Source organism: Plutella xylostella, chromosome 12, assembly GCF_932276165.1.
Source record: "Plutella xylostella chromosome 12, ilPluXylo3.1, whole genome shotgun sequence".
Taxonomy (NCBI): Eukaryota; Metazoa; Arthropoda; class Insecta; order Lepidoptera; family Plutellidae; genus Plutella; species Plutella xylostella.
In genome coordinates, this window is record NC_063992.1 from 8,615,877 (window position 1) to 8,634,677 (window position 18,801).

Below are 18,801 nucleotides of genomic sequence, written 5' to 3' on the forward strand. Positions count from 1 at the left end.
CTGTATGTACTTCAGTCGCTCAACCGATTGTAGTTCATCGTCGAAGCTTCCGGCTCCAATGCGTATATTGGAATTCCGTTGTCGAGTAGGAACCTTTTTTCGTTGAACTATTGTCCAGCCCTCCTCAGTAGTCGCAGGTAAGGTTTCCTGAGTTACGTTAGCGTTTGTATCAGTTGAGTTCGTGGCCACAGCTTTAGGCGTGCTCGTTAACTCAGATGACTCACTGACGACAGTCGCTCGGCGCTCATCGGAGATCTTCGGAGTATTGACGGGGGCAGCGGCAGTTGGCGCAAGCGACGCGCGGGCTACCGTCTTCGTGATTTTGTTATCACATCTAGCGCTCGATATTTCCTTCGCCTTTAAACGCGCTTGGCGGACCGGGCGCTGCAGCGGCGGAGTGGGTGCGCTTGTGGGCGGGGCGGGCTTGGGGATAACCGTCGGTGGTTGCGGGTCGTTAGCGATTTTTAGCTTAGATATCAGGCCGTTTTGAGCAATAACTATTGATTCCAGGGCACTAACTCTTGTACACAGTGTCTCAATGGACTTTTGTAGCACTTTTACCAAACTTTCGAGGGCTTTTGAGGCCATTTTACACTATTAAAGAATTAAAATGCGCGGAGCACTATTGTTGATTTGCACCCTCTGCCGGAGGAGAGGGGAGACTGAGCACATAAAAAGCAATAGGACATTGCAAAATAGACTGGACATTAAATCTGCTGGGCCGCTTCGGCCTTTAGTGCAAAACAAAAAATGAAACTTATAAGTACCTACCTGAATTTTCAAAAGTGAAATGTTCAATAAAAAGAAATGGTTATGTGGATGTGAGAGACTAAATGCTTTATTTTGCTTTCCGTGTGTTGTTTTCGTTTCGGCGGAGAAGCTATTTCGCGTCAATAAATAAGGTAAAATATACTTACTTATAATTTTTTTACTTCTAATTGTAATAGTTAATCTATTTTTCTCCAAAAAATTACTAAACCCATAAAGTGCACCACCGGGTATCTGAGGCACCAGCCGCCACTGCTTAGGACGTCTTGCACAACAAAGTTAAATAAAATTAAATCTATGACCTCTTGCTCTGACATTATACTGTCAGAGCAAGAGACAAACTATTTAATTTTATTTAACTTTGTTGTGCAAGACGCCCTTAGATTAGTTTTACCTGTCAGCATCTTTTGGTAATCTAAAAAAAATTAAATTTGGATCACGATCCGTATTTAAGCAATTAAATACGGCACAGTATTTTTTTGCTGCTTTTTTTCTTTTTATGTCCATTTTTCTATTCATAATTTTTAATAAATACCTAAATACGACATTTATAAACTAGTACAAAATAGGAACAAATAGCGCACGCGTGTATCGTCTTCCGCTTGCGGCAGCCGACTAGATTTGCCCCATCGATGGGGCAGGCGCCAGGCTGGCGCCTGCGCCGCCCATGCGCGGAGTGACACAGGCCTGCTAATGCTTAGTTCATGTCACGTAAATATATATTGACGGGTTTGTTTCGTAACACTCGCAGCTTATCAAACATATCCGGCAATGAACCTCTATTTGTCACTTGCACTAATCAATCTTGTACTTTATAGGAGCTTTTCATGTGTTTCAATAAGACATCTTAGGAACCTTCTCATCTATCTTCCATAAAAATATTATCTTGTTACCCAGATCTGAGCCAAACCCCGGAAGCGCTAACACCACACCAAGTAGAGCGGGAGAAGAAACGGCAAGAGCGAGAAGCAAAACAAGCCGAGAAGGAAGCGCGGCGAATGGAGCGACAGCAAAAGAAGGAAGAAAAAGAAAAACTCAAAGAGCAAAAGGCTAAAGAGCGCGAAGAGAAACGAGTAGCCCGCCTCGCTATGCAGGAGAATAAGAGAATGAAGAAAGAAAAGCCGGATGGTTACCCGATGGCGGTTCCAATAGCCGGGTTCCCGGGTATACCCGGGGCGCGGCCGGGCGGCCCAGGCGGTCCGGATATGCAGCGGATGCCCAATATGTACCACCCCCAGCCGGGCATGCCGCGGCACCCGGGTGAACATTACCCGCCCGATCAGAGGTTCGCCGGAGCGCCTAGGTTACAGGTATGTTTGTTTCACTTGTTTTTACTATTGAATTCTAAAAGCTCCCTGTCAGTTTCAGGAAAAATGAGATCTGCAACAAATTTAAAAGGAGTATATACGGTCCTTCTCCGCAAAAATAACTACATACCTACTTATATCTGCCCGAACTGCTATCCGGAGAAGCACAACAAATCATTCAGCCCTTACCGGCTACATATCGTCTCTTGCCTTTGTTCCCATCGAGTCACACATCAAACCTGTCACACTGTATACAGTTGGGAATTCTTCATGAAAAGTGTGCCATCTAGTCACAGTGTTACTCGATGGGAGTGTTACTCGTTGGGAATGATTTATTTCTGAATTCCAAACCAGCCGCTGTAACTGGATGGGAACATAAACTAGAAAATTCCCAACTGTTCTCCCGTTACTCGTTAAGATTTGTTCAGTGATGATGAATGATGATGATGCCTAACCAGTGATAGGTACAGTGACTTATACAGTGTGTTGTTTTTCGGACCCGACAAACTTTAAGGGTGGATTCTACGAGTAATTTCATCGAGAAAAAACCCTCATATGTGGGGTCAAATCTCAATATTCTAGAAATGGCGGCCATTTTAAAGTTGCTTTGAACTTTTTTTATGTAACTTTTAAGCAGTTTTGAATATTTTAAATGAATAGAGATGACTTTTTGCGGATAATAGCATTTTATTTCATGTCCGTAAGGCGTTTAAATCTCGAGATGATTTTCTAAACGAAGAAGAAAATCTAATTTAAGTTACTTAGACCCCCACATATGGGGGTTTTTTCTCGATGATATTACTCGTAGAAACCCTTAAAGTTTGTCGGGTACGAAAAACAACACACTGTATAAGTATTTGATATTACGATTTTTTTTTATTTTCGTTTCTTGAAAAAGTAACTATGAAAATAGAAATAATTATTCCGAACAATCAAATAAGTTTTATTAAACTAGTTAACAATAAAATTATAAAATCAAAACCGAATTGTAAAATTCAATCATTTTTTTTCTATGAATGATAGATTGATACTGGGTGGGTAGTACAGCAGGAGCCAGAAAATAATAGAGAAAATGAAAACTTTCAATGAGGCGTTTGTTAAAAAAAAAAAAAAGTTCCTTTTTGGAGAAATAGATGGCGTTGTCTGGGGTTGTGCCAACTTTCAAACCCTCAGAACACACTCAGATCACAATATGTTATTCTGTGAGGCTTCCGAACACAACCATGAATGTTTTCGCAGTTTCCAATCAATTTTTCGCACATTTATCCGAGTCGCCTTAATCCATTGTTGCGCCTGGCTTTCATCATTTGGAAATTTATGATGTCCTTTATTTTTACAAGTTGCGACGGCACACATTCTCATCTTGTCTTGTAAGTATTTCTTTGGGATCTTATTTAGGATCATACAATAAATAAAAATAGAAAATCAGTTCTCGCACGCAGGCAGCACCCGTTCAAACGGCGCGCATAGAGAAAAGAACACTACGTGACGGCGCGGGTAGAACTATTCACAGAATACTTAGCACTATCCCAAGCCACATGCAGTCTGAGCCTCGGAAGGATGGCTCGCGCTACCACCCGACATTTAATCACAACTAGTGAGTTCTTATTCTGAGTTTAGTACTCTTTGCTCTCTATGTAATTTTTGACAGTTGGTACACTGCGTTTTCACGCCATCTATCGGCTTACCCAAAAGCTCAACTGACAGCTGTCAAGGAAAACGGCTCATTCCCAAATTTTGCGTGGAGGTGACTTTATGGCAGTTTGATATTTACTTATCGACTCATCTGCTCTGCTTCACCATGAAGAAATAATTAGGTACTTCCGAAGTACCTACCTCAGATTAATGATGATCTGTCGCTTACACCGCGGGCGCGCCTCGGACATAGACGGAAGATGCAGATGATCTCAAAATAATGGCGAAAATTATGGGGCCCAACACCGATCTAGTACTTACGTACTTATTTATTTATTTTATTCGGAAAACTTAAACTAGTTAAAACTTAATATTACTAATTTGCATAACAGCCATGTAGTAGTTATAGGTATCGCATATGGTGGAATTCAGATCCATTGGACTCTTGTATTGGCTCAAAAGACTTGATGAGGTTTCACTAGCGCCATCTACCTTAATCTCTTATTCCCTCCATCCAAAGGTTGTCTGGCAGAGATCGCTTTTAGTGATAAGACCGCCTTTTGTACCCTATTTAGGTTCATCATCTTTAGCCTATAGCAGTCCACTGCTGGACGTAGGCCTCTCCCAAAGCACGCCACTGGATGTGATCTTTAGCTTTCCGCATCCAAATTAAGTTACAACTTGAATATTTTATTATTCTTTTGGGGTGTACAAATAAAGTGTATTCTATTCTATAATCGGTTTTTGCCTATGAAGGAAAATTCTTCATTGAAAATCCCAACAAGTTACTGTGACTTGTTGGGAATTTTTATTTTCATAGTCCCAACTAGTTACAGTGTTACAGTTGTATGTGACACGTTGGGAATGAAGGAAAAGGGTGTTTCAACGAGCAACAGAGTGTGGACTGATGGGAATTTTTAACATAAAATTCCCAACGAGTAACAGTGTGACTGGTTGAGGTGTGACTGGCTGGGAACAAAGGGTCTCTTGCATGTTCGTGATCTCCCCATCAGTCATTTACCTCACGGTCATCGGTTCTTGGGCAAATATAGCTAAAACAAATATAAACTGTACCTATATGGGATGTATATTCACTACAGGTGCGTCCAGAGTTGCGTGCGATGCAGCCGGACCTGGCCAACGTGCGCGCGCCGCCGCCGCGCGCCGACCGCCCGCACGGCATGAGGGAAGGTAAGTAATAAGTACAGAGTGTGTGACCTATTGTATGTAAACAACAAATAGCAATAAGAAAATAATAGTGGAGGGCCACATTGTTGAATGAATACGTTCAACGAGGAACCCAAGAACTTGGAATGTTTGATTATTTAACGTATTGTTAATTTGTATAACCTAATCAACTTTAAAACCGTTGGATTCAACACGGCAGCTTTTGGTCAAATATAAAAGTTAGGGAGTTTGGGATTACGCTACTACAGACAGATATACCCATACACAGACCATTGAAATGAGATATGTATTAGTATTTTATTGAACGGTCGTTTGTCATTCCAGGAACATTATCAGTTGCAGGATCGCCGCAACCATTCAAGCCGATATCCGAAGAGCCAAGCATTATCACACGAATGCCGCACATGATCAATCAACAATACAGGTGACTTTTTACTTAACTATTTATTTTATGTGTCATGTTTAATCGTGGATTCTATTTGGGAACTGGTTAAACAGACCGGTTATCGGTTCTTCGACATATTCTTCTGTCTGGACTGCTACTTCAGCTTCTAGTCTGGCAAGCGTGGGAAACCCTCAGGCTCGTTGGGCAGACGACCTTAGTCGCTAGTGGAGCAAGGGCGACGAGTGTTGTGGGAGAATTTGAGCTCTGTGCGGCAACACATCACCTAGTTATATATTACTTTATGACCTAACCAAACCCTCTCCTACCCAGAGGCCCAATGATCTACCCGCCCGCCAACTCCCCGTACGGCTACCCGCGCGGGCCGCCACAGAACATGGCGATGTACCAGATGCACCATCAGCTTGGCCAACATCAGCGCCCGCCGTATGGCCAGCCCTACCCGTACGGGGGACCTTATCCGGGGCCCTCGCAGATGCCTGGTAAGTGCTGGATATGATGTTAGAAGATTTAGATAATTATTGGAAATATTTGTACGCCCATAGGGCTGAATTTGATGGATCCAACTATGTGTATAACACCTTTTCATGTACCCAAATTCTAGAACAAATAAATGATTTTACTTTACTTTAGAATATTTTTTGGCCACGTGACTTTTATTGTGACTTTCCAGAAGGGAACGCAATTAAGACGTGACAAAAGTTTTGCATCGCGCTTACTCAAGGCCTCAAGAGCGAGCGCGACGGAGAACTTTTGTCACGTCTTAAATGCGCCCCGAGTTACTCCTTCAGAATGCGTTTTAGATTGACGACCTGGGTCAATCTAAAACGCCTTCGGAAGCCCTTTCGGCTTGTAATACCGGTTTCTAAAAGTTCTTTAGATTGACGACCCAAGTCATCCTTTTTCATCTTAAAATACTACTTTGCAATATCCTTTAAATAGCTAAATAAACAATACTGTTTCAGGGTCCCCGTCGCCTAGACCGGCCATGCTGGAAGGCAGGCCAGAGGGAAGGCATCAGTTGACGCCGGAAGGAAGACACCCACTAGGTCCGGATGGTAGGATGCCGGATGGGAGGCATCCAGGGCAAGAAGGCAGACATCCCGGGCTGCCGCCGGATGGCAGACATCCTGGCATGCCCCCAGAAGGTAGGCACCCAAGCTTGCCCCCAGATGCCAGGCATCCGGGAGAAGGCAGACATCCAGGATTAGGACCTGAAGGAAGACATCCAGGGTTAGGGCCCGACGGTAGACCTGGTTTAGGACCAGAAGGACGGCATCCGGGATTGGGCCCGGATGGCAGGCCCCAAAGTTTAGGGCCTGAAGGAAGACATCCAGTCTTAGGACCAGACGGCAGACCCCAAAACTTAGGGCCTGAGGGTAGGCCACCGAGCATGGGGCCAGATGGAAGGCACCCAGGTATGCCCCCAGAAGGTAGGCATCCAGGCATGCCGCCTGATTCAAGACATCCAGGAATGCCCACAGAAAGGCATCCCGGCATGCCCCCAGAAGGTAGGCACCCGGGTTTGCCCCCTGATTCAAGACATTCAGGAATAATACCCCCGGAAGGTAGGCATCCGGGTATGCCACTAGACGGAAGACACCCCGGCATGCCCCCAGATGCAAGACACCCTGGACTGCCCCCTGAAAGACACCCAGGCATGCCCCCAGATGCGAGACATCCAGGTGGGCCCCCAGAAGGTAGGCATCCAGGAATGCCCCCAGATGCGAGACATCCAAGTGTGCCCCCAGAAGGTAGGCATCCAGGCATGCCCCCAGATGCAAGACATCCAGGAATGGAATCAGATCGAAGGCACCCAGGTATGCCACCAGAAGGAAGGCACCCAGGCATGCCGCCAGATAGACATCCAGGTATTCCTCCCGAAAATAGACACCCAGGAATGCCTTCTGAAGGTAGACATCCAAGTATACCGCATGATGCGAGGCTTGGGATGTCTCCCGATGGCAGACCGCCGGGCATGCCGCCAGACAGACACCCAGGCATGCCCCCTGAGGCGAGACATTCGGGAGCACCCCCCGAAGGTAGACTAGGCATGCCGCCAGATTCTAGGCATCCTGGCATGCCTCCTGAAGCTAGACATCCGGGAATGCCACCAGAATCTAGGCATCCAGGCATGCCCACAGATTCTAGGCATCCTGGCATGCCCCCAGATTCTAGGCATCCTGGTATGCCTCCTGAGGCCAGACATCCGGGAATGCCCCCGGAAGGGAGAATCGGCATGCCCCCAGACGCCAGGCAACTAGGAATGCCGCCAGAAAGACACCCAGGCATGCCCCCGGACGGCAGAATGCACCCAGAAGGAAGGCACGGGCTTCCTCCAGACGGTAGGCACGCCATGTCGCCTGAAGGCAGACTTCCAGACGCTAGAGGTCCTCTAGGCCTTGCTAGACCACCACCAGGTATGGACCGACCGCTCGATGCCAGACCCCCGGGCATGAGAACTGAAGAGAGACCAGGCTCGTCGCACCGCCCAGACGAGCGACCCCCGTCCGTGCCAGAAGGTCGTCCACACCCAGGACTACCGCCCAGAGACCCGGAAAGACGCCCGAGTGACGCCCGCCCGCCCGGAGCCCCGCCCAGCCCGCCGCCCACCATCGACCCCAACATCAAAATAAAAGCCGAAGTAAAAACCGAGCCAGAATACTCTCGCGATTCAAACTCGTCCCCGCAAACAGACTACCACTCCTCGTCGCCGACTAAAGAAGACGCGCCGAGACATCCCAAGATGAAAGTGACTGAGAGTAAAGACAGGCGGCCGCGCTTCCCGCTCGGGCCGTACGCGCCGCAATACGGGCCCTACGGACCCTACGCCCCGCCCGCCACTTCGCAATCAGAACCTCCAGGCTTCATGGGCATCCCCCACCGCCTGCCACCCTCCCCGCTGCACCAGTTCCATCCCTCTTTAGTGCAGAACTTAAACACGAAACCTCAGGAGCCCCGCAGCCCGCTGCCCCGCCCGCCCTCACATATGGAGCGCCCGCCTCACGACATGCAGAGCCCCATGCATCACCCGTCAGCCTACCCCGGCGGCTTACCGCCCCATTATATGCCGATAGGGCAGAACCCGCATTTACGCCCGCCCATCCGCCCTCACTACGGCATGGGCTTGCCGATACGACACCCGATGCCGGAGCGGTCGAGCCCGTCGCAGCCGCCGATGAGGCTGCCCCCGCACTACGCACACCCGCCCATGCCGCAGCACCCGCCCGCTGACCTACACCGGCTAGTCGACAAGCCGTCATCTTTACCGCGAGAACCAGTATTATCTCCTCAACAGTCGCCCGTGAGTCTCAGTAAGGAAGATACCCCTGAGGAGCCGCCTAAAGTGAAGGTGGAAGCCGCCGAGCCGACACCTCCGGCCGCGGAGAACGGGGCGGGAAGTCGGCTTTCCCCCATTCCCATGACAGCTGACCCAGTGGCCAGCAAACCCGCAGTGGAGGAAGAAGAGAAGGGTGAGGATGTGGAGAAGGAATCTGAGGAGAAGGTGGAGCCACCGGCACCGCGCGAGGAGGGTAGCGTGTTCGGTGGACTCGTCAGCTACTTTTCCAGCCAACGCGAGGATGACGACATAGACGCTTAAGCTAACTTTATTTATAGTACTATAGACATCATAATTAAGTAATCCACTTGTAAATAAGATAGCGTAGGGAGATTTATTTATACGATAATAATAATTATGTAATGCGTTGCAGTCGTAGTTCTGTATAATAAATATGTGTATAACGTAAATGAATTATTATTAGAAATTTTATGACAATGAAGAAAGAGTCTTTTTGGTCTCAAATACACTACGATTAAATGTATTATTATTTTTGATGACGTTTAAGTAAATTTATTATTTATACTATAAAAAGTAAAGTACTTACAGTATACTCTTATCACGAATTTTATTAAAAAATAATTTCTTTTTGCAGGAATAAATGTTTTAACTTATGAAAGTTGTTTCATTTTTACTCGTTCTATAACAAATATGAGAGTTAGATTGGTGTGGTATCGTGTAGGTAGGTACAGTGAAACTATAAAGTCCTGAAATTAATGTTTGAGGAACTAAAATTTTCAGGAGCCTGGCACCATTAGAAAAGAAACATAAAAGTCATAACAACTGTTTATGTCAATAGGCGGTTGGTTGTTTTTTTGAATTTTCTTATTAATTATAAGGATAATCTAGATAAAAGCAACAATTTACGCTTGGTTGCAATTAGGAAGATGAAGAAAAATATTCGTAGTCAAGCTAGTGAAGTTATTTATCGTGTTTTAATACTATGTTTAGCGGAACATCAAGCTGGACACATTTTGTCGAATTTGGAGGATGTTTACGCTCGTACAGCGTCTATGACGGGTATGTAGCATTGTAATAACTCATTTTTTATTAGTACCAACGCTTCATTTATCGATAAACCTAGGTTTAGAGCCCAAGTCGAACATTGTTTACATACCACTGATTGTAGGTTTCATCTGGTTTCAGTTGAGTCAAACCTTAACATTTTGATACTTGAAGATATATGTTTGTTTACTTACTAAATTCACATTGTGTGAATTTGGGGGGCATTGTGTAACTCAAAAAGATTTTTTTATTTTATTTTATAGCGATATAACTATAAAATGGGGGGCTTGTCGCTCACGTCCGTAGGTACAAACCCTAGTTACCCTACACGTGTCCCCTGGGTGGTGCTAACGAGTGACAACGCCGAATGTCGGGCGGCGGTAAATCGACCCGACCTCCTCTCCTAGCAGAGGCGGCGATCTCCCGCCGTAAAAAAGGAGAATCACCAACACGCCTGCCAAGCGCGGTGATTATGGCAAATACACCTCCTGATGGAAAAAACAAAGCCCCGGCCCCCAGTCCCCGGCAGCCCCGCTATCCCGGACTCCGGTAGCGGTCACGGTAACGGCGGGGCAGGGGGTGCGAAGAATCTCCGGCAGAGAGTCGGCTACCAGCCCAACCGACCCTTGCACCTGGCAACATATAACGCACGGACACTGAGGGAAGACGTGAAGATAGAGGAGCTGGAAGAGGAAATCAGCAAGCTAAAATGGGACATTATAGGGTTATCCGAAGTCCGACGAGAGGGAGAGGATACGGAAATTCTCCAGTCCGGAAACTTGCTGTACCACCGGGAGGGCGACCAACTGTCCCAAGGGGGTGTCGGGTTCATCGTCAACAAGTCCCTCGTCAACAACATCGTTGAAATCGGAAGTGTGTCGGCACGGGTTGCGTACCTCATCCTGAAAATATCTAAACGATACTCAATGAAGGTCATACAGGTTTACGCACCCACATCTAAGCACACCGATGATGAGGTCGAACTTGCGTATGAAGACGTATCGTCTGCCCTGCGTAAGCTCACTACTCATTTCACGGTGGTGATGGGAGACTTTAACGCGAAACTCGGAAAACAAGAAGGCGGCGAGACGAAAGTGGGGTCACATGGATTTGGAGTCCGGAACCATCGTGGGCAAATGCTGGCTGACTTCTTGGAGAAGGAGGGCCTCTATATGATGAACTCCTTCTACAAGAAGAAGCCACAAAGGAAGTGGACGTGGATTAGCCCCGATGGGAAGACTAAAAACGAGATCGACTTCATATTGACGGATAAGAAGCACATATTCAATGATGTCTCAGTGATCAGTAGGGTTAAGACCGGCAGCGATCACCGACTCGTAAGAGGCACTTTGAATATAAACTGCAAAATAGAACGCTCCCGTCTAATGAAGTCCACGCTCCGTCCTACTCCTGCTCAAATCCAGGATCCCGAAAGCTTTCAGTCTGAGCTTTGCGACCGCCTGATATGTTTAGAGAATTGCGTTACAGTTGACGATTTAAATAATAGGTTTGTGGAAACTGTCCGAGAGGTAGGATCGAAATATTTTTCGTCCCGAACCAACCGAGGACCTCAAAAACTCTCAGATGGGACTCTGAGTCTCATAAGAGAACGGAGAGAAATGAGGTTGCAGTCTTCAGTTGATATGGTCGAATACAGACGTCTAAACAGACAGATCGCCAAAGCAAGACGTTGCGATATGAGACGCTACAATTGCAAGCGCATTCAAGACGCAATAGAGCAAAACAAGGGCTCCAAAGTCTTTGCTAGAGATCGACCTGTTCGGCAGACTCTGTTGACCCAACTGAAGACCGACACTGGCAACACCGTTTCATCAGTGCCCGAAATTCTGGGAGAAATTGAGAGATTCTACGGACAGTTATACACCACAACACAAAACCCTATTACCAGCGGTGCTCACGACAGCCGAGCGCCACTCACCCGACACTATACCGAAGATATTCCGGACGTCAGTCTAGACGAGATTAGTATAGCTCTCAAACAGCTAAAAAACAACAAAGCTCCGGGAGATGATGGAATAACGACAGAACTTCTGAAAGCCGGCGGTAGACCGATTTTAATAGCACTTCGGAGGCTGTTTAATTCCGTCATACTCGAAGGCACAAGCCCGGAGGCATGGAGCAGAAGTGTAGTGACTTTGTTCTTCAAGAAAGGCAACAAAGCCCTATTGAAGAATTATAGACCCATTGCACTTCTGAGCCATGTGTACAAGCTGTTTTCGAGAGTTATTACGAATCGTCTCGAGCAAAGACTCGACGACTTCCAGCCACCCGAACAAGCCGGGTTCCGAAAAGGCTATAGTACCATAGATCATATACACACGCTTCGGCAGGTTATACAGAAGACCGAGGAGTATAATCTACCTTTATGTCTAGCGTTTGTGGACTATGAGAAAGCCTTTGATTCTATTGAGCTCTGGGCGATGCTTCAATCCCTTCAGCGGTGCCATATAGACTATCGCTATATCGAGGTGTTGAGATGTATGTACAATGCTGCCACAATGTCAGTTCGATTACACGAACATAGCACAAAACCGATCCAGTTGCAAAGGGGCGTGAGACAGGGAGATGTTATTTCTCCGAAACTGTTCACCTGTGCACTGGAAGATGTTTTTAAGCTTGTAGAGTGGAGAAGAATGGGCATTAACGTCAATGGCGAATATATCTCTCATCTACGATTTGCTGATGACATAGTTATTATGGCGGAAACGCTGGAGGAGTTAGGCGAAATGCTCACAGACCTCAATGATGCCTCTAAACAAGTTGGGCTGAAAATGAACATGGACAAGACAAAGGTCATGTCGAACGAACATGTTTCATCATCGCCCGTAACTGTAGGAGGTGTCACCATCGAAGTTGTCGATCAGTATCCCTACCTAGGACAAGTGATCCGATTAGGTAAATCCAACTTCGATAAAGAGGTAGCTCGTAGAATCCAACTCGGATGGGCAGCGTTCGGGAAATTACGACACATCTTCACTGAAAACATACCTCAGTGTCTGAAAACAAACGTTTTCAATCAGTGCGTGTTACCAGTGATGACTTACGGAGCCGAGACGTGGTGCTTCACCAAAGGGCTTATCCACAAGCTCAGAGTTGCTCAGCGTGCTATGGAAAGGGCTATGTTAGGCGTGTCCCTGCGAGATAGGATTCGTAATGAAGAAATCCGCAGGAGAACTAAAGTTACCGACATAGCCAAAAGGATTAGCACGCTGAAGTGGCAATGGGCTGGCCACGTAGCCCGCAGAGCCGACGACCGCTGGAGTAGAAAGGTTCTGGAGTGGAGACCCCGTGTCGGCAAACGGCGTGTCGGTCGCCCCCCAACCCGTTGGTCTGATGATCTGCGGAAGGTAGCGGGAAGCCGCTGGATGCAGATGGCGGGTGACCGTTTGGGGTGGCGATCGTTAGGAGAGGCCTATGTCCAACAGTGGACTACAGAAGGCTGAGAGAGAGAACTATAAAATAAAATAAAAAAATCTTGACCAGCGTGCCAAAGAGGGCAAAATATGGAATATTTCTAACTCCTGGAAGAAACAGAACTGGCCGTCCAAAAAGAGAAATTGATGTCTTTACTATGTGTGGCCTTCGTCAACAGATCCAGTTTTTTTATACAGTTGTAATAACGTTATCTAAATAAATATTTATTGTTTTCACTATTAGCCTTCATATTAACACCTTCTAGCTTGTGTAAGAGCTTTTTTGTGGATGGTAAGTTGTTTTTAAAATACATAAATAGGTAGGAAGTTAACAGGCAAAATTTCAAGTATCAAAGTCAGTTATGTTTCGCTATATAGGGTTGCTTTATGAAAGATAGCAGTGCCCTCATTTAATTTCAGGACTTTATAGTTTCACTGTAGGCGGGATTTTCATGGTTCAGTTATTTTACACATCACTGACTGGGGGTAATTTGAAAAACCTTTGTCAGTGATCATCGGAGACCCTAGCCTAGACATCGCCTTCGAGGAGAGCGAGTGAGGAATTTGTCAAAACTGTGTGTGTGCCACTCATTACAACTATTACGAGTAGCCCCCCTTCGGCAAATATTCATCTATTGCGGGAATTACAGTATCAAAATGTGAAAAATATAGGTAAGTTCACTGTAAAATCGTTTATTATAACTTAACGTTAATTCATATTCTATTTACTGTATATCTTAAACATAATTACTATTCACACTACAGTTTCACTTGCGCGGTCGTCCCGTCACTTTCTTGCTGCCTGCCGCTGGTTTTTTTCCTCCAAACGACATTGTTTGCTCTGAGGAAAAGGTATTCATATAAAATAGTATTCATCGTATTTTATGTTTGTGGAGTTATAAAAGCTTGATAAAGTTCATAGGACTGATCTTCACAAAATGTAGGTACTTCACTAATGGCTAGGTTTCAATTTTATAAAAAAATAAATCTTCGAAATCTGAATCTACTTGGCGGAACAACCCGACTTACAAGTATTTTTTACAGTTTATAGGTGCAAAAAAAATGTCCTTTTGAAAATAATGTACCTACTTATATCACCGCATACCTAAATAATCTTTTCACCGAACACAAAGTAGGTACACACCTGGAGGAGGTATTTTGAGTGTGATGTCGTAAGTCTTGCTCTTGGGTCGCTTCGCCGCGGGCTCCAGTTTCTCCGGCGTCTCAGTCGGAGTCACCGTCTCTTGGGTGGCCGCCCATCCGTCCTGAAAAATAAATACTTGCATTTAAAATCATAGAAATACCTACAATGCGAATATCTGTCTGTAGACCATGTTATGGTTGGATAGGGTAGACCGAGAATAGAGTGATGTGGATGCTCTGGTCAGTCATCATCACAACCCATTACGTCCTCACTGTTGGGGCTCGGTTTTCCAATGAAGGAAGGGTTCTAGACCTGGTCCACTACGCTGGCCTAGTTCTTGTTGGGGGACCATTCGAGTCAGTATTAATGCTAAACACAGGCTATTTTTTAAATCCTGGAATTCTCAATGTTTTTTTATAATTGTCTAAATGATGATCACTGCATGAGGTGAACAATGGCAGCCAGGCGCAATAGCAACTTCTGAGCCTGAACTTCCATACCTCTGGATCCTCGATCTCGGGCGCAATAGGCAGGAAGAGCAGCGTGTTATCATCTTCGCCTTCCTCATCCGAGCTGCAGAACGCCGCCACCGCCTCGCATGAGGTCACGTCCACCTGCCGGGTTGTATACAGGGTGTTAGAGTAAGGGTAATGGGGGGTTTATACGAAAAGAGATGCACGGATTGAGTGCGTGTGGGAATGGGAAGTGGGATGCTACTTGTGACCGGGCGCTCTTGATTATGGACAGCTAATGAGCTGAATCGGAACATGCTCTAATGATGAATTAGAGCTAAGCGATTTTTCATATAAACATGTTATTTTTGCATTGGATGTAAAAAATATTGATCAGAGTTCGTAAAAAACCTGAACGATTATTTTCCTGTCTGTACGAGCGTAGGTAAGGTGAGTTCACACGCAAGATCCAACGTGATGCGGGGCAGTGTGTGGATCACATCGACTTTAAAACCCCACTTTCCGCACTCGTATCCCACTTTACTATTGACACTGTGACAGACTAACCTCAACTTCCTCATCATGCCTACTCTCCCCGCTCTGGTCCACGCTCCTGTCTTCATCTTCAACGTCGAACTCGCTCTCTCGTTCTTCATACTCCACGTTTTCATCCAGCTCCTTGAAGTCCGGAGCGAAGGCCGACCAGTTTTCTACTTGGTTCTGTGCCCAGATTGATACCACGCCTGGGGAAAAGTCATGATACCAGTAAACAAGGGGTCGTAAGAATTTCACAGGATAAGTTTTATTACTAGTCCTCTAAAAGTACATATTATGTTGAAATTAACATGACCTAATTATTTATTATTGACTCTTAATTTATCTAAATTAATAATTAAGTTGTAATTTGTTATTCATATGATTCTTTGTTGGTATGCAAATAAAGCGTATTCTATCTATGTAACTAAAAAATATTTATCTCTTCATCTGTTTAGAAATATCCACAATATCATTCGCATTTATCATGCGGAATTATATTATGTAAGTCTCACCGTATGTCAATATGCCAGAAACCATTTTTATTTCAGACATGTAACCAAAACCACTCACCAGCACTAATACTAGCAATAATCGGCCGTATCGGATGCCACACCACGTCCAACAGCAGCTCTCCTTTAGTCCCGTGTAGGATCTTCACCAAGTTCCCTATGGACTTCTCCCATATGTACAGAGCGTGCTGGCGCGCCGACCCGGCGCAGATGTACTCTCCGTCGCCGGAGAAACAACACTTCTTCCATGTTGTCCTGGTAGATTGAATGGTAAGGTTAGTTTTATTTATGATAGAAAAGATTTTAGGTAGAAGGTGTTAAGACCTAAAAATTTGGATTAATAATAAACATTTCGTATTTTAACTTTATTTATTTATTTATTTTAAGACCAACAAATGATACACTTGTTACATACATCAACATTTAGAGATATGCCATTGGAAACCATTTTTCTTTTCACTAGGCTATGACAAGCTGAAGTGGGAGTAAGTGGGGGGTAGAAGAGTTGAGTGGAGTCCACAAATAAGCAGCCGTTGCATGGGACCTTGGTATATAGCTAGTAATGGATGTATACATTGTGGGAAATTGCCTATGTCTTGCAGTGAACAGTTGTTAGCTAATGATGACGATAACAGTACGCTTAGGCCAATGAGTCTATAAAATCTGTGTATCAATTTTAGAGCTACAAATGTACTCACTTGTTGACAAGATCTTGCAGTTTCTGTATAGGCTCTGGTTCTCCATTTATTCCACATTTGATTGTACTTTTAGAGTCATACACTCTTATTACTCTGTCTGATGTGTTTACAAGGAAGCAACTGAAATAAAAAGTATCAGTAAGTACTTAAATGTGATTATATTCTTTAATCGTACAAAGGAAGACATATAAAACAAATCTGGAATGCTTCAAAGGTGGATTTACCTACATTGGTAGTTACTTTACATAGAGTTATGTTATGTACCAAGTACAGTTTTTAACTTACTCTCCTCTTCTAGCAAACTCTATGCTCTTGATACCAGTAGTACTTGATGTTCCTACAGTTATTTTAAAACTAGCTTTAATTTCTAAGGTTTGAGACTGCAGAATCAATATCTTTCCCTTTGCATTTCCTGTATAGACATAGTCCCCGCGTCGGTCAAATGATGCTATGACATTTATATCTCCCTGAAAAATATAAAAACACTTTTGGTAAACCACACCATAACTAATAGAAGTATTACATTTACCTGAATCTTAACATTTTATGAATGTTAGTAAAAGCTGAAATCCCCCTCTGCAACTTGTTAAATACAAATCTAAGTGTGCCTATTATAACTTCAAAGAGATTAAAAATAAAGCATGCATTACATTATGTCTACAAGAGTTAATTGATATAACTTACATCTTCATCAATGGGTAGTATTTTGTGATCACCGTCAGTATCAACCAGCAGGGCCGCATGTCTCATGGGACACACAAGGAATCGCTTGTCATTTCTAGGGTCAAACTGTACTCTCAGGATGGCCGTTGGAAACCTGTACCGTTGTTCACATTCACCGGTCAACACATCCCATATGCACACATTGTGGTCTGTTGCTGCTGATAATAACTGAAAAGTGATGTTCAAACAATGATTATACAGGGTGTTACATTGACTGTGTCAAATGACCAATCATCAAATGGTGGTTAGGTTATATCTAGAGAAAGACATAATAAAATTCAAGAAATTTAGTTCTATAATATTGGAGTCTTTTTTTCTTGGCAATCCCTGTTCTAAACTATGACTATGGACTACTGATGATGAAAATTTAATATGTTGGGCCTCCAATGGGTAAAGCTAACTTTACAGTTATATTCTCTCTCTAATCAGTGTTACTTCTTAGTATCTTATATTATAATTTGTGTCTTATTGATAATTTATTATCAACATACCTTTTGACAATTTCTTGACCAACTGAGACTGCAAACAGGGTAAACATGGGCTGATATAGATTTGGCAATGCCTCTTGTTAAGAAGTCCCATATGAAAATCCTGCCATCATTACACCCAACCGCTAGAAGAGTTCCTCGCCTATTAAATGCACATGTGGCGGCCAGGGATATGGAGTCCAGAGTACCATCAAATTCCTGCAATTAATCAGTCATAAAATTAATGAAGCAGTAAGACAGGGTAATATACATCTTAAAGAATGGGTGACCTATAGGTAGGTTCTAAGGAGGAAGGCTCAAAAGTATGTTGGTTGTTTTCCAAGAAATAAATAAATAAATAAGGCATCAGGAAGCCGAGGAAACAGACATTAGGGGGTCATTGCTTTAATGTAAGACATAAAAATATTTTTAAAGACAGTTACTATGTTTACAGAAGTTTTGAAATACTTGATTAAATTTATTTTGATATAGGTACTATATTTTATACAAATACAGATAATGGGGACGAGGAACACTTACCTCAGGATAGTTTTGGCCAAAAGATTCTGAAACATATTAAAAGGAAATTTGTAGGAATGGAAACTATATTTTTTCCAGATATTATTATTTAAGTGAATACATTTAAATAATTATGCACAATATAACTACTTACCAAGTAGCTCTAAATTCATTTTAGTTTATTATTTCAACACAATTTTAATTTAAAAACAAATAAAATTTACACTACCGCGTCCTTCCTTTAGCATTTTTATCATTTTTATTTTGACATATATTTTTTTTAATTTAGTGTTGGGATAAGAGCCTTCACAATTTCCGGGAAATTTCCCATGCGGCTGTTCTTATACTTACAGCCTGGCAAGAAAGAGTAGAAACTAATGAGAAATTTTACACCATAGACAAACGCTATTAAAAAATCCGTCAACTGTGGTAATACTGGGTCTACTGACTGTAAAACCTTCGGCTTAGCGACGATCGATCGTTGGCGTGTGCCGGCGATCCGAAGCGTGGCGGTAACATCAAAGAAATCGAGCTAGTTGAACTCTTTTTGGACGGTCGCCGAAGGCCAACGAACTAACGCTCAGTTGAAGCAAGAGAGCGAAGAGTGTAGATGGATGAAAGAGAAAAATAAACCGGAATCAAGTGCCAACGAACGTTCGTTCGAAATGTATT

General features: G+C 44.1%; 2 protein-coding genes across 2 annotated transcripts in view; one reads left to right on the plus strand and one right to left on the minus strand.

Moving 5' to 3' along the window:
• Window positions 1–9,256, plus strand: part of LOC105385218 (titin) — a 36,536-nt gene extending 27,280 nt beyond the window's left edge. The window contains exons 21-25 of the mRNA XM_048624461.1: window positions 1,666–2,078; window positions 4,811–4,901; window positions 5,223–5,322; window positions 5,614–5,783; window positions 6,267–9,256. Of these exons, the coding sequence (XP_048480418.1) occupies window positions 1,666–2,078; window positions 4,811–4,901; window positions 5,223–5,322; window positions 5,614–5,783; window positions 6,267–8,902 (3,410 nt within the window). The 3' untranslated portion in view covers window positions 8,903–9,256. The remainder of the gene's footprint in view (window positions 1–1,665; window positions 2,079–4,810; window positions 4,902–5,222; window positions 5,323–5,613; window positions 5,784–6,266) is intronic.
• A 4,501-nt stretch (window positions 9,257–13,757) lies between these two features.
• Window positions 13,758–18,342, minus strand: LOC105385198 (retinoblastoma-binding protein 5 homolog). The gene is made up of 11 exons (XM_048624536.1): window positions 18,284–18,342; window positions 18,151–18,176; window positions 17,635–17,829; window positions 17,105–17,311; window positions 16,706–16,887; window positions 16,421–16,540; window positions 15,784–15,977; window positions 15,244–15,419; window positions 14,725–14,838; window positions 14,225–14,345; window positions 13,758–13,921 (listed from the first exon to the last, which is right to left on the minus strand). Exons 1-11 carry the CDS (start codon window positions 18,300–18,302, stop codon window positions 13,848–13,850), a joined length of 1,428 nt encoding a protein of 475 aa, XP_048480493.1. The 5' UTR covers window positions 18,303–18,342; the 3' UTR covers window positions 13,758–13,847.
• Window positions 18,343–18,801: the final 459 nt, after the last annotated feature.